Below are 16,216 nucleotides of genomic sequence, written 5' to 3'. Positions count from 1 at the left end.
GCATCCTAAGGTGAGTAGTCTAGGGATACAGTAATAATCCCATAACAAGATTTCCCCGAGAAGAATTATCTAAGACACGACAAAGATCACAATGAAAGAAATTTGTGTTTAATAAACAAGAGTATTTGCAGGGCCTTCCATCCATGTTCCTCCCTTACGAGAATAATTTCATTACAATACATTTCATTCAGTGGCACTGAAAAGCTAAGTGAGTTGGGAACAGAAACAAAAACTACTACTACTGATTGGGCAAGACATACATTAAAGTCCTCCAGCTCATGCATCACCTGATTTACTTAAAGGCACAGACCAACTCCTTGAATTGGCCTACTCCAGGAAGTTTGCACTCATCTTCAAGTTTGCTGAAAACCTGTTTTATCCCCTTAAGTGTGTACATTACTGTATTTATATGTGGGATACTGTTTTTCCATCAGGAAAAGTTACACATTTCTGGAATGCATCTTTAAAGTGAAGGTGGATTGGGGGAAGCTAAGTAACTGACATCAAAAACGGCAGGTGAGGAGTTACTGTGTGTGCATTGGAGCAGGGGCTAAAAGACGCAATCATGTGGATTGTCTGGCGCTTGTTGTAGCAGCTGGTTCTGAAGATCTTATTTGGTCGTAGAGCTTTGCTGCTTATTATCTGGAACTGATGGGCAGGATGTCACTTAGGCAAAGGGGTTTCCAAAGGGGTCTCCGAAGGGATCCGAGCCGCCAGTGGTCTGGGCAACAGGAGTGTTCTGTCGTTAAAAACAGTGATACAAAGCAGTACGTTATCGTCAATTGATTGGAGTTTGATAGGATTCATTGAGATACGAGTCTGTTTCCATACCATTGCTAAGAGTGGTGCTCCAAAGGCATTAGGAGTTGCAGTGCCAAATGCATCATCAAATAGGCTCTGGTTGAGACCTGTTGCTGCTGTTGGAGCCAGGCCTGGGGCAGGATTTGGGGCAAAGGCATCCAGGATCCCTGGAACGGGGGCCGCTGCAGAAGACATGGGAGCAGCTTGCCACGGGGCTGGTTTGGGTGAGTCTAAAGAGACAGGTAAGAATCAAGTGGATTAAAAATAAATACATTTCACAGATACAATACCAGTCAAAAGTTTGGACACAATTCAAGGGTTTCTATTTTTACGTTGTAGAATAATAGTTTAGACATCAAAACTATGAAATAACACATTTGGAATCATATAGTAAAAAAAAAAAAAAAAAAAAAAAAAAAAAAAAAAAAGTGTTAAATCAAAATATATTTTATATTTTAGAATCTTCAAAGTAGCCACCCTTTTCCTTGATGACAGCTTTGCACACTCTAGGCATTCTCTCAACCAGCTTCATGAGGTAGTCATCTGTAATGCATTTAAATTAACAGGTGTGCCTTGTTAAGAGGTAATCTGTGGAATTTCTTTCCTTCTTAATGCGTTTGAGCTAATCAGTTGGTAGGTGTGGTAAACAGCAGATGGACTTGGTCTTTTACCAAATAGGGCTATATTATGGCAAGAACAGATCAAAAAAAAGTAACAGGCAATCATTACTTGAAGGTCAGTCAATCCAGAAAATGTCAAGACCTTTAAAAGTTCAAGTGCAGTCGCAAAAACCAAGCGCAGGAAAGGACGACTCAGAGTTACCTCTGCTACAGAGGATAAGTTCATTATAGTTACCAGCCCAGCAAATGGTTCAGAGTTCAAGTAACAGCCATATTTCAAAATCAACTGTTCAGAGACTGTAAAATCAGGCCTTCATGGTCGAATTGCTGCAAAGAAACTACTACTAAAGGACACCAATAAGAAGACTTGCTTGGGCCAAGAAACACGAGCAATGGACATTAGACGTGGAAATCTGTCCTTTGGTCTAATGACCACCTCCATGTCTTTGTGAGACAGAGTAGGTGAACGGATGATCTCCGTATATGTGGTTCCCACCATGAAGGTGTGATGGTGCTTTGCTGGTGATTTATTTATTCAGCGGCAATACGCCATCCCATCTGGTTTGCGCTTAGTGGGACTATCATTTGTTTTCAACAGGACAATGACCCAACACAACTCCAGGCTGTGTAAGGGCTATTTGACTAAGAGAGTGATGGAGTGCTGCATCAGATTACCTAGCCTCCACAATCACCCAACCTCATCCCAATTTGGATAGTTTGGACCACAGAGTGAAGGAAAAGCAGCCAACAAGTGCTCAGCATGAGGGAACTCCTTCAAGACTGTTGGAAAAGCATTCCAGGTGAAGCTGGTCAAGTGAATTCCAAGAGTGTGCAAAGCTGTCAAGGCAAAGAGTGGCTACTTAGAATCTTAAATACATGATTCCATGTGTTGTTTCATAGTTTGTCTTCACTATTATTCTACAATGTAGCAAATAGTCAATAAAAGAAAAAGAGCCTTGAATGAGTAGGTGTCCAAACTTTTGACTGGTACTGTACATCAAAAACCATCCTGTTACCCAAGCCATAGACTTCACTGTGCTACCGTCTGGGAAAACGGTACCGGACCATGTTTTTTTTTTAAACTGCATCGTTGGAAAGGGCTCCTAAGCAAGCATTACACAGTAAGGTCTACACCCGTTGTATTTGGCACACGTGACAGAGATTTTTATTTAACTTAGACTTGATATTTGCTGGGGCTAGATGATAAATTGGTATTGGGGTTAAACTCCTATAGATTTGATAGGATTTTGAAATTCCAAATAACCACCATTACCATCCGCTGAAATCTGACTCTGAATTTCAAAGTCGTCGTGATCCGCAACCTCCTGGAGCATGCCCACTTTGCTGGAGAAGTACTGGGCAAATGCACCATCCCCATTAGTGCTGGGGGCGGCGCCAGGAGCCTGCTCCCCCTTCCTGGCCGGGATGGCTGGAGGTTTGGCAATCTGGAAGTCCTTGAACATGTCCTTCCCACTCTTCTTCTCCTTCTCCCCTCCCAGGGGGTCCAGAGCCGTGAAGGCACTGGGTTCTACCTTAGCTGGGGCCTCCTTGACTGGGGGCCGGGGTGGGGGCCGGGGTGGACCTTGTGGCATACCCTGTGGAGGGCCTCCCATCATGGCATAAGGGCTGGGTTGGAAGGGGTTAGCCATGGGAGGCTGGCTCCAGCCAGGTGCAACCATGGGCCCTGCAGGAGCAGGCTGTCCCCAAGCCTGGGTGACCGGCTGGGCCCCATACGGGGATGGAGCCTGCTGGCCCCAGGGTGCCGGGGGTATGGGAAGGGCACCGAAGGCAGATGGCTGGGGGAAGGTGGTCTGGGGGTTGTGGAGTGTTACCCCTCCTGGCATGGTGAACATGGAAGGTCCTGGTGCTTGGACTCCCCACGGTAATGTGGCTGTCCCATGAATGGTGACTGAAGGGGGACCCAACTGCAATGCTCCTGGAGGAAAGAGGAAGACCAGGGGAGAGAAGAGGGTGATAAGGTGAACTTTTCATTTAGGTACAATAGGTAGACTGAACAGAACTTAAAACGCCATCTAGTTTGCCTCAAACGCAGCATAGCTAAAGGATGATTTAAACAAGCCAATTGTTTTGCTTTAACACAACATGGGTTCTCACTATTTGGAGCCAATGACGCCACTAGTCTTACCCAGAGCTGCTATGGGAGAGGTGGTGGTCGGACTGTTGAAGAGGTCATCAGAGGCAGATGAGCAGTCAGGCTGACTGAGAGCAGCATATGGGTCGGTCCCAAACAGGTCATTGGCAGGAGGAGACTGGTGGTCAAACCGCAAATAAGGCAACCAAATTTACTACAGGGATATTGAACAATTGACTATCCATCGAGGGCCAGTAAACAAGAGAAAACTGTAGTGAGCACTGAATAAATGACAAGGTTTATATGGATGATAATGCGGTTGAAAAACTATCATACTTATATACCGTATTCACATTAATATGATAACCTTTTAAAAGAAAAACACATCTCTAATAATACTTAAGACAAACACCAACACTTACCTCCACATCTCACTGAAGCATGAATGTTAAGACAAGGAACATATAAATAGATAGCAACAGGAGATAAGCATAGCGGTTACAGTCAAGCAGAGAGGTTGTTAATCTCCAGGGACAAGCAGGTTAGAGAAGCCATGTGAGCACCACTTACATGCAGTTATGTTAGAAACCCATACCAGTTCCAGTTGTATCCCCAGAGACAAAAACACCAACCCTAACATCCTTGTACCAAAACCATGTTGGTAAAGACAAAACACAGTGCAATGCTACCTGTTGGCCTGTAGGAATAGAATATGCCAGCATGGTATCCCAGTGCTGTGAAAGGGGGTTGTTGTTAGAAGACCAATTATGGTTTGGGGAGGTGGTGTGCAGACAGACTCATTCTCAGACATGCAGCAACATCATAGGACCTCTATGGAGCTTCACCTTGGCACTCCTCCGACCTCGTCCAGCCTTAGTGCTCTGTGGAGGGGGGCTTATCACAACCGAACCATCCTTGCTAGCACCCACAGGGGCAGGGGGTTGTGGATCGAACATCACGCCATTACAAAGGAGTGGGCTTTTCCCAGAAATGTCAAGAAAGGGGTTCTGTGGTGAGTGCACAGGAACAGGGACCCTGCTCTCTTCTGTCATCACTCCCCCTAGTGGCCACTGGCCATTACTGAGAGCCAGGATCATGTTCCTATTGGACAACCCGCTCAACTGCTGACCGAAGTTGTCAGAGTCTTCGTTAAGACCAACGCCGTTCCCGATTGGCCTACCCAAGAAGTGAACAGAGCTTTCTTGGTTGTGATTGGTGGAGGGGGCTGAGATCAGAGAATTGGGGGGTGCTGATTGGGCAAGAGGGTCATTGCCGAAAGGGTCAGTGTCTGGGGTTGGAAAGAAGCCAAACGTGGAGGAGAAGGGGTTCTCTGTCTGGGGGGTGCTCCAAGGGTTAGGTGCACAGGAAGTGAAGGGATTTCCCTTTATACAGTTCTGATTGCTGTCAACCTCGGCAGACAGATCCAGCAATAGAATATCATTAGTCTCCTGGTTATCAAGGGAGGGAACGAGAGGGAGAGAGAAAAAAATAAAAATCTGTTGCGCTGAAAGAGAGAAGCAACTGTTAACACAGCTAAATGAATAACAAAATGACATGACAAGACGGTTTGATTGATAAAGCAACAGTGGTGATAGCTAAACAAACATTTAAACAGGATTCAGAAACTCAACTGTAGGAATGTGCTTTGTCAAGGCACCCGCCTTTGTGTCTGAGGGATTACAAGCATTATTTGGAATGCGTTGCCATTTAAGATATAGCCAGGATTTGACCTTTGTAATCCATCAAAACTACCTCAAGTTAATAAACTTACACTTATTACAGAGAGCCCTTTACAGAGTTGAGTTTGAGAGCCCTGTATGACATAAGATGGTGTGATTGGTTTAAGGGGTGAAGTTACGCAGTTAAGCTATGGTTTGGGGTGAAAGACTGGGATACATCCACAAGGCAGAACAAAACATCTATGGCCAAGGGTAGGACTGAGCTAGCTAGCACATGAGGAACTTTACCAGAGCTCGAGTAGTCAAAGCCACCTGATTATAAAATTGGGGGGGAAAGATCCTTGTTAGGAATAGGAAAGGGTGCAAAAAGCCTCCAATATTGAAAATAAAATACCAGCAAGGTAATTTGTTGTTGTCCGTTCTGCCCAAAAAGTTTACTTCGAAGATAAGCATGGCATAACATAACTGCCAACCATTGGCCCTATCCATGTGTAAAGTCTGTTATGAGCATCTCCCCCAGCTCTAGCGCTTAGGCCGTTTCACATTATGAGTATATTCCCAGAAAAAAAAAAATATTCCCATAATAATGTGTGCGTGCACATCCAGTGAACCCAACAGCGGGCTGACTTACTGTAGGAGAGTGGATGTCTGGAGGGGTGGACATATCGCCAAACAAATCCAGCTGTTGCACCTCCTAAACAAAAACATATCCATTTGAAGCATCTTAAAAATACTGGATGTATCATACAATGAGACGCAACACCACATCTACAAGTAGATACTTGTGCCTGGAGAATCCTCATCTGCATCCACTTTGCACTTTTTTTTTTTTTTTTACATGTATGATTCCAATATCTCAAAAACACTTACTTTGGCAGTGCCAGCCTGGCCATCGATACTGAGCAAGGCATCACCGCCATTCTGTAAATGAAAACACAGCAGTAGGAGGTCAAGTATGCAGTACGTTGCAGATGAAGCTCATAGTTAGCCAACATACACAGGCACGTACCTCTACTGCATTATTACTCCCATCCTGAAAAGAAAGCGCAAGAGGAGAAACATGGTGAATATTCCCATTGGAGGAATGTAATATGTTCTCCATTTACTTGTTGGATGCGATTTGTGTGCGAGGAGTCATCTCATTGGTATTGCAATGAAAGCATGGTACGTGGTGCAGGACTAATGAAGCACTAGGGGGCAGTGTTGACAACAAACGTCAGTCACGTGACCCATGTCCAGTCAGCAACCCCCCCCCCCCCCCCCATTTTTTGTGTTTTTAAATACCTGGATCATGTTCAGTAGGGAGAAAAATGTTTGGAAACAGGGCTGTACTACCAGAACATACAAATTGTACTTTTCTGTTGAAAATGTTTTTCTATGGTATGCCCTACTGAACAACTCTGATCACAAACCCCACCGTAGTCATTTACCTTCTGTGAGGCCTCGGACTTCTTCTTCATGTTGAAGATGACCTGGAATAGATCCTTTAGGTCAATGACCAGGGGCTCTGCCTATATGGAGAGGAGATGAATGGAGAAACAGTCAGACAATCAACTACTTGCAACAATCTATGCGTGTCCCTGTGCGTCTTACCTGCTGGCCAGTCTTTATGGCGAAGAACTGGTGCTGTCCCTCGGCCCCACACACGTAGCCAAAGGCCCTGTTATCCGTTACGTCTCTGGCGATGAATGAGATCTTATTCACTATGTGCTCGTGTTCTATCACCTGAGGGGGAGAGGAGAGAACTGATTTTAAAAACAGTCCGTCTTCAATAACCTAATAATATAAACACTTGCATTTAGGCCAACATGGAATCTACTGGGATCATGTCCTGTGCTTACCTTGTGAAAATTTCTCTACTATAGGAATTGTAGTTGTAAAGTTTGGTAGTAAAGTTGATACTCCCCAGCCACTGAGACATGATTTAGATAGAGGAATGTTGGATTAGAACGTCAAACAGTTGTTCTCACCCCTGTTTTCTCATCAATGATCTTGATGCCTGACATGGATATGTTGACCCAGATCCTTTGCTTGTGTTTGCCCTGGGACCGAGAAGCTATTGCCATGCCCTGCAAAGACAACACAACGACATACTAACACACAGCTCATCACCATATGCACACCCAGAGAGAAATGACCATAGAAAACAGACTAACAAAAATCACATTCAATTTGCTCTTTACTAACGTGTACTGTAGCGTCTGCATCCTAATATCTGGTACCTTGAGTTTCATCATGGAGTCCTGGCTCATCTTGTCCCCTCGGGCTTCTGGGACATAGTCGATGCCGATCAGCTTGGCCTTGTACCGCACACCATCACCCTGGAATCTTGACAGCAGGTACTCATCAGTCTTCTCTGGAGCTGGGCAAAGGGAAGGAGAGAAAAGTGATTAATTGGATCAATTGTCACTTTGTCTGGTTGAGAATGCCATCTATTACTCATGACGTAGCCTCAACCATCACACCACAAAACGCATGGAAAGCAAGATGTAAAACTAGACCAAAGGTCAAGTCTGACGACTCAGAAAAAGTATGTTCTGCCCATAACACCAAATCCCTTACGTGGGGAAAGGCCCCTTGCATATAGTACCTTTCTTCTTCTCTTTCTTAAAGGGGGTCTTGGCTGGTGCTGTGGAGGGTGTGGTGGGAGGGCTGGTTGTGGAGGCGGGGGTGCTGGAGGGGGCAGCCGGGACCACAGGTGCAACGCTCTCCACTTCAGTAGACATGGTGGGGTAGGGGCTAGCCTTACTGGAGTCAGGACAGGTAAACCAAATCAAACGGCAGCTCCTTGTTCAGGCCAGGGGGGGGGGGGGTGGGGGTCGACTCAGCAAAGAGGCTCAGTATTAGCACATGCTCCGTTATGTGCCTGTAGGAGGAGATGGTGAGAGAAATATAATGAAACTACACTCCGACGTTAAAGTAACTGTCCAGCGAAAATGTCACTTAAGTTAATATTCTGTTAACTCGAACCCAAACAATGTTGTTGACTCGTATGGTCAAAGCATAAAATATCAGCTGTCTAATCGCATTAATATTTTTAATGAAAGGCATATGGCCACACAAAAAGCAGTTTCTAAAATAAAGCGGCAATATTCACATAGAAGTGTGTCAGATCTGCCACTCATTGAAAGCGTGTCTACGAAGTGGTAGATCTGTTCTATTTCTATGCTTCGCATTCTAAAGTTTTTTACAACAGCTTCAAAATACTCGATTTTGAGTTATGGAAAATATATTTCACAGTGGTTTAGATGGTACAATGATCCTCTACACAACACTTCCTTGTTTTGTCCGAAACGGAAAAAAGGCAAACTAGAATTTGAGCAACCGGGAAAAAGGGCGATTTCTGCATAGTGAATCTTTTAACATTTTTTCAGAAAGAAAAGTATTTCACTCATATTTCATAGAAATCAGGAAACACTGGACAATTACTTTAAGCTTTTGGAAAATTAATATAAAGTAGGAAATTAGATTTCACATCACAACAAACTTGTTTACAAAAACATTTGTGATAAAAGAATGATAACAAAAAGACATTACAGCTCCAACCATTTTAAAGATTAACAGCTTCTGCTGGCTTCCGCTACCTGAAATTGTCCCCTAAAAGGTTTTGTGAGCATCGTAAAAAGTAATATCCCTATAATGATCCACAATGAGGAGCCATGACCCAGTACCTCGTTCTTACTAACCACACATAATTTTGACCCTTATTGTAGCCTTGCTGTAACCCATTGATAGCCATGCATGTAGGGATGGGAGGTGATTAAACTCTGTGGGGTCTTTAATTAAGACAATGTGTGCGGGAAAGGAATACCTGGAGGGCATCAGAAACAGCTGCGCAACTAGCCAGGGACACACACTTCCTCCTTCGAACAGTGCGTCCTGTCAGTCATGTGATTCACATAGTGCAGAGGCCCTGTCCATTCCAACTCTAGGCTGTCATAAAGATCTTAGGATGACAGGCTGGGTGTTCCATGTAACCTACAGTGGCTTAAGAAAGTATTCAAACCCCTTGGCATTCTTCCTATTTTGTTGACTTACAACCTGGAATTAAAATAGATTTGGGGGGGGGGGGGGGGTATCATTTGATTTACACTACATGCCTACCACTTTGAAAAAGCAAAATGTATTTTATGAAAAACAAGAATTAGGACAATACAGAAAACTATTCACCCCCCCCCCCCAAAATCAACACTTTGTAGTGCCACCTTTCTCAGCAATTACAGCTGCAAGTCTCTTGGGGTGTCTATAAGCTTGACACATCTATCCACTGGGATTTTTGCCCATTCTTCAAGGCAAAAGTGCTCCAGCTCCTTAAAGATTGCCGTATACCAGCGGAACCCATCCAACTTGAAGTCATACCACAGATCCTCAATTGGATTGAGGTCTGGGATTTGACTAGGCCATTCCAAGGCATTTAAATACTTACCCTTAAACCACTCGTGTTGTTTTAGAAGTATGCTTAGAGTCATTGTCCTGCTGGAAGGTGAACCTCCATCCCATTCTCAAATCTCTGGAAGACTGAAACAGGCTTCAAGAAATTCCCTGTATTTAGCGCCATCCATCATTCCTTCAATTCTGACCAGTTTCCCAGTCCCTGCCGAGGAAAAACATCCCCACAGCATGCTGCCACCACGTTTCACTGTGGGGATGGTGTTCTCGGGGTGATGAGGTGTTGGGTTTGCACCAGACAGAGTTTTCCTTGATGGCCAAAAAGCTCAACTTTAGTCTCATCTGTAAGTCTGTAAGTACCTTCTTACATGTGTTTGAAAAGTCTCCCACATGACATTTGGCAAACAAACGTGTTCGCTTATTTTTTTCTTTAAACAATGGAATTTCTGGCCACTCTTCCATAAAACCCAGCTCTGTGGAGTGTACGGCAAAGTGGTCCTATCGACAGATAAATCGAATCTCCGCTGTGGAGCTTTGCAGCTCCTTCAGGGTTCTCTTTGGCCTCTGATTAATGCCCTCCTTGCCTGGTCCATGAGTTTTGGTGGGCGGCCCCGTCTTGGCAGGTTTGTTGTGGTGCCATATTTTTTAATAATGGATTTAATGGTGCTCCGTGGGATGTTCAAACTTTCAGATTTTTTTAAATAACCCAACCCTGCACTTCACAACTTTGTCCCTGACCCGTTTGAAGAGCTCCTTGCTCTTCAAAGGGGGTGAATACATATGCACGCACCACTTTTACATTTTGTTACCCCCCCCCCCCCCCCCCCTTTTTATTTCACTTCAACAACTTGGACTATGTGTATGTCCATTACATGAAATCCAAATAAAAATAAATTTAAATTACAGGTTGTAATGCAACAAAAAAAAAAAAAAAGGAAAAACACCAAGGGGGATGAATACTTTTGCAAGGCACTGTACTTCAGGAAAGAATGCTCGAGTATAATCCATTGTGATTAACATTGCTCCTCTTTCAGTAAAGTGAAGACCGTAAGAGGCAGAGCGAGCCATGGAACACCAAGATATGTTAAAGGAACACTCAGCTATTCTGGTTTTAGAGAACGTAGTGACAGCTTCTTAGGGTGACCCAAGCTGAGTGTGACTTCCTATCTGAGGCTAAAAGACAGCTGGGTACCACCACACTGTCCATCTGTGTGCAACTTGGTCCTCTGGTTATGGTAAGAGACATTTGCTATTAACTATAGCCACAGTTCATTATTACTAACACCATCACAGCTGTAACTAGGCCCTTCATGACAAACAAAGACAGAAACCGAGCACAGACAGAGTAGCCTACAGTAAAATAGAAAGTCAGTGGTCGACCAGTACTGTAAACTGCAAGAGGAGACATGACTGCCAACAGACAGAGCTCTGGAACCATCACTCACAGCTGGATTAGAGAACAAAATGGCTTCTTTCTGAGAGTGAACAAGAGAAACACTACAACAGCACATTATAACAACCACCACAGGTTGATTTCAGCATCTAAACACCAAGCATTTATTTCCCATATGACACATACCTTCAGGGGCACTTGCAGATGCTGCGTAGATCGCCTCGCTACTGGAAATTAGCCTCGACTACGGCAGAGGAGAGCAAAGGTTGGGAGTGAACAAAGGTTGAGCTATTAAATGAAGTTAATCTTACGCTACCTGGTTGGTGTTTAAAACTGGCCATACGCTCCAGTAATCTCATAACACACAGCTAAAGGACAACATGACAGTAGAGCGTGCAATCCACCCTCAGCAACTGTAGTCTAAAACCTTAAAAAAGTGAGAAACAGACTGCTGCTAACTTTGTCAATCGTTTGTATTCATTGACAATGTATAATAATGTCCAAGGATGTGACTGAGGCAGGATCGAGAACAGGCCTGCTAAACTCTATTTCTACAAAATAGAGTGTAACTCGGGAATAATGAGATGTACAAGGTCAAGAACCAACGTTTCCTCAATTTCTCAGCACTGAGCAAATTTCAGATCTGCTGCACACAAACTTCCAGCCATAACTTTAGCCAATTAGGCTTCTGCGGCTATTTCATCACAACGTAGGCCTACCAGAGTGGCCTACCATCAAAACAATGGAGAAAATGAATCCCCTAACATTTTTACATGGAAATAGCTGTTCTATCATTCAGCCTCCAGTAGAAGCCAATGTGGTGTTCAAGCCCGTCTCAAAATACAACACTGCCCCTTTAAGACAAAAATAAATGCTCTTTACCAGACTTGCTTTTCAAAGATGCCTAGAAATGTACACGCTTTGTGCTCTTGTAGGAAGCAATCGCTCCCCTATTGTTGACTACAAATTATCTAAAACCGGGTGAATAACTCCAACTAACAAAGGATATGAACAAAATGAGCACACGTGGCTACATGCCGGTCTCGCTTGGATCTCAAAACAAGCATCATGGCAATGATCTATTTGCAGCTCTTATTGGTTGAGCAAAGCATTTAAACCGAATTGCCTGTAAGTCGCTCTGGATAAGAGCGTCTGCTAGATGACTAAAATGTACATGTTATGCCGCACAGGTCTGTGTAGAGTACGGGCTGAGTTGTGCGTGTCACTGCAATAGTATCCTACTCCGATGTGTTCTGCCTAAAACAAATTCTCTTGTGTAACGGATGTGAAATGGCTAGCTAGTTAGCGGGTGCGCGCTAGTAGTATTTCAATCAGTTACGTCACTTGCTCTGAGACATTAAGTAGGGTTGCCCCTTGCTCTGCAAGGGCCGCGGCTTTTGTGGAGCGATGGGTAACGACCGTGCTTCGTGGGCAACCGTTGTTGATGTGTGCAGAGGGTCCCTGGTTCGCGCCCGTGTCGGGGCGAGGGGACGGTTTAAAGTTATACTGTTACACTTGCATAGTACATTTTGGTACGTTGCATTGAAAGTGGCTGTTGATTTGATCACAATTGCCACAGTGAAGGGAAACGTTGATAACTTTCTAGAGTTTTCCCTGTTAACGCTAGAAAGTTAAGTGAAGTTCAATCTTGTGCTTCTCAGTGGGCTGATAATTCTTCTGCGCGGCAGTCTCGGGCTACTGCTCGCCCGCTTACTCGCGCTTAGAGAAAACATTTCCAAGAACCTCATGTATGACACAGCTCCAGTTGAATTCCCGCCACTCTACATAGAGGCCTCTTGTAGTCCTCTCTCAGGGTCAGTCTGGCGGGGGGGGGGGGGTTACTCATAAAAACAAACAGTCCATTTCCTGAAAACAAGTACAAAGCTGACAGTCCACAAGCTCTTGTAAAACCAGTGCACAGTGACTGCTGAAGAGTAGTTAACATTAACTTGACTCGTCAGGTAAAGTCCAGCTCTGCACAATTCCCCTCTGATGACTGGTAAACACGTTAACAATTAAACTACAGTGGGAGACTGGAAGCTGTTTAAACGATAGTCAAGGCTTTAGTACCCCTTTTCACACTACTGTGCCAACCTGAACCGCACTGGCTTGAATATTTATTTTCACATTGTCCTGTTCAGGACTGTTCCAGCCACTACAGGGGATACATAACCAGCCCAGTACACGTTTCTTTGGCTAGACTCAGCAGGGTGAAAAGCCTTAAATTAAACAATTATATAATGACTGTCCTCAGTCCCAGTTGTCCTCAAGCGATTGGACTAGTCCATATTCTACTAAGATTGGAAAAAAAAAACTTGGGGACATTTAGTGCATCAATATCACCTTTAACCATCTAAAGCAGTGATATAATAACACTTACAAACTTCCATTAGAAGTATGCAGCTCTTCTAAACCAAACTAATGTCAGCATGTGAAAGTCAGATGACATGCTTTGCAGCGCTACGGTGGCAAATGTTGATCAAATATCTTCTTGCAAATCAAGTTTACAATTGCACGCACACTCGAAACCACAGCCAAATCTCGCTTTGCCAGCAATCATTTGTATTATATGGCTTGCATCACAAGAGCGACAGCACCAAGACAATAAAACGTTCATGCATTTGTTTCTGCTATGAGAGCAGATTTGTCGACCTTGAACACGCCAAAGTGCATTCAAGGTCTAGAGAAATGACTAGAATAGTTTTCCAGTCATCATATGATAGCTGGAGACAGGGTTTGATTGCACCCCCCCCCCCCACTTTAAGACACACGTAACCGTTGGACCCATCGGTCACTGAGCGTAAATGTTCTCACACGTTACATGTGTTTACCGGGCCTCTACCACAGAGGAAACAATTATGTTCCTAATAACCGATAAGTTATCAGATAACAAGAAGCAGAAAGGGTTTCCTTTCCAAACCAAAATACTGACTAGATAACCAATCAGATCCCAGATAGCACCACGTGACTGAATGGGTCATCTGTGGATCACAGCACACCACAGTGTTTGTGTGTCAAGTCAAAATCCCAAGTAAATGGGCAAGAAGAGGATTATTGGGATACTGTCAGCCAGGATTGAAAGGCTGAAATACCTTTCGGGTGGTGGTTACATTAGGCACATGATGCTAGCTGTTCAGTAACTACCATGGACTGACAGTCCCAGTGACTTTGCCCTAATAAGAGGCTGTGTCAGCAACTTCAGAAAAAAGCTAATTAAAACAACTTCAATGTCAGCATGACTAACTAACCTGACAGTAACTGCAGGAAGAGACTGCCCCTATCTAAGAACAGACAAAAACCATTGGCATCTCCTGAGCGAATACTCAATGCCACAGCTTTAAAAAAAGGTGAGAGAAGGACTAGCCAGCAGCATGGTTATTTGTAATTGGGTATTTTAAACCTGCTAGGGGACCAACTTTCCAAACACTGGATGGTTAAGCTACATCAAGAAAGCCTACCATCTTTTGGATTCAGACATCTTTAACTAGTTAAGCTGAAGTCATACACACAATAAATATTTTTTTTAAGAAAAGATTTACACTAAGTCAACAGAATGGCTGCAAAAAAACGGAGAGAGATGTCCCAATCCTGGGCGTTGTGTTGCTTCATTAGAAAGAAAAGTGAAGTTCTATTCAGCACATCTGGAGGAGATCAGGGCATGAATCAGACACTCAATAGGATGGTGAAATACCACAACTGCAGCCTAGACCCACTGTGGATACAGACAGTGGCCAAGGCTACAAAGACTACATTCCCGACATCGCCAGACAACTGTCTACTAGGGATACTAACAAATGCTGGAAGTATATGCCTAATTATCTATGGCATTTCATATACACGCAAATATCCAGTTATGAAAAGTATAAGGATAAATATGGTTGCGCAACGCAAAGAGACCATGATAACCCATTTTGGTAGGCCCATGAAGACGGCCTTGTTTAACAGATAAACATCTTAGGTCCCCAAAACATGATTTTAACGTAGTTTAAATATAATATTCAACAAGTTGTCCCGAAAAAAAAAGAAGAGATCTCTTACTCAGCCGAAGTATATTTTCAGAAAGCTAAAATAGCGACCTCCCACAATCACCTAGCACTAAACCATTACCTTAGCGACGTGTGCATAGCGCGCACAGCTGGATCTAATGGAAAAATCACGGGGGCTTCTTGGATTTGTTTGATCCAGCATGTAGAATAATTCCAAATGTATTACTTTCTATTTTAAAAGTGAAGCATTCCGTGACAGCGAAACACAAATAGCATTCCCTGCCCGTGAATTTGTGGATGCGAAAGAATGTGGATGTCACGTACCGTTAACAAGCGCTCCAGACAGAATTATTCATATTCGAGGTTTGTCTTCCAGTGTTCTGAATGTTATTCAAACGCTATCTAGACCGGTCGACACGTCTCCTATCCTCTATGAAGGTTGAATCAAACACCGCTTTTTCAGAGACGTGTTGGAATCAGATGTTTTCCGCTAAGAAGTGCCCCAGAACGCGCCGCTATGTGGTGAATTGGCAACTCCTTCTACCTCCCAATTTAACCCCTAGCACGCCAGAACGTCAGGAGGCACGTTGCGCCTGTATAGGCCGCACAACTACACCAATCAATGATGAGACCAATAGGATGATTGACATCATTATTACACCATTATTTCATCCATCATAACCTGCAGTCCGACGGGTTTAGGGTCATGAAATATTGTGTGGATGAAGGGCAGTTGGGTGGCGGGCGGGTTGAATAAAGATTAAACAACACATTAGAAAACCATAAATGTATCATACATGTATCATTCTTGTGTAATTTATATTGATAGCCTTAAATAATGAAATAAAAACTAAATGTAGCCTTTCTGGCATTAGTGCATAAACCTAAACTTTAGGGCCTTACTGTATGCGCGCCAAATATGCCAATCACCAAATGCTTTTGGGAATGGGGAGAAAAGTGAATGTTGGAGGCAATAACGACAATGTCAGAGTTTACCTCGATAAGAGAAAAGCAGCAAAATGGAGAGTTAAAAATAAAGAGAAGAGAGGGCCAGAAAAGTAATGTTTGAGAAAGATTTGGTTCAAATGCGCCTATATGGCACTTCAACCGTAGCCTACTATGCAGATTAGTTGAATGGAAACTGAAATCTGTACACTGACTGTAAGTCTATAACCTCTCACATAGCCATAATATTAAGTCCATCACAATTAAGCATTTCTTACAGTAAATTGATACACCAACTGTAGGCAAAATGG

At 43.6% G+C, this 16,216-nt stretch overlaps 1 protein-coding gene across 4 annotated transcripts; it reads right to left on the bottom strand.

Annotated features, from left to right (window-relative positions):
* Positions 1-86: 86 nt before the first annotated feature.
* Positions 87-15,521, bottom strand: LOC129818800 (disabled homolog 2-like). Of its 4 annotated transcripts, none has more exons than XM_055875043.1 (14): positions 15,285-15,521; positions 7,783-8,058; positions 7,415-7,554; positions 7,163-7,261; positions 6,786-6,917; positions 6,623-6,703; positions 6,202-6,225; positions 6,063-6,113; positions 5,824-5,886; positions 4,359-4,961; positions 3,568-3,691; positions 2,695-3,357; positions 832-1,031; positions 87-739 (listed from the first exon to the last, which is right to left on the bottom strand). In XM_055875043.1, the coding sequence occupies exons 2-14, from the start codon at positions 7,916-7,918 to the stop codon at positions 668-670; spliced, it is 2,388 nt and encodes a 795-aa protein (XP_055731018.1). In that variant the 5' UTR covers positions 7,919-8,058; positions 15,285-15,521; the 3' UTR covers positions 87-667. The 4 variants fall into 4 exon arrangements, with proteins under 4 accessions (XP_055731018.1, XP_055731020.1, XP_055731019.1 ...); XM_055875045.1 differs by having other exon boundaries at positions 7,783-7,940; XM_055875044.1 differs by lacking the exon at positions 15,285-15,521 and adding an exon at positions 11,161-11,218.
* Positions 15,522-16,216: the final 695 nt, after the last annotated feature.

The sequence above is a fragment of the Salvelinus fontinalis genome, chromosome 21 (assembly GCF_029448725.1).
Source record: "Salvelinus fontinalis isolate EN_2023a chromosome 21, ASM2944872v1, whole genome shotgun sequence".
Lineage (NCBI taxonomy): Eukaryota > Metazoa > Chordata > Actinopteri > Salmoniformes > Salmonidae > Salvelinus > Salvelinus fontinalis.
The sequence above is the reverse complement of the archived record's forward strand: the minus strand, read 5'-3'. Positions and strand labels throughout refer to the sequence as shown.

Coding starts and splice junctions, on each gene's coding strand:
- LOC129818800 (XM_055875043.1), bottom strand. CDS start 7,918: ATGTCTACTGAAGTGGAGAGCGTTGCACCTGTGGTCCCGGCTGCCCCC. Junction 6,704..6,785: donor CCATAAAGACTGGCCAGCAG/GTAAGACGCACA, acceptor CTCTCCATATAG/GCAGAGCCCCTGGTCATTGA. Junction 3,358..3,567: donor CTCTCCCATAGCAGCTCTGG/GTAAGACTAGTG, acceptor TCTTTCCTCCAG/GAGCATTGCAGTTGGGTCCC.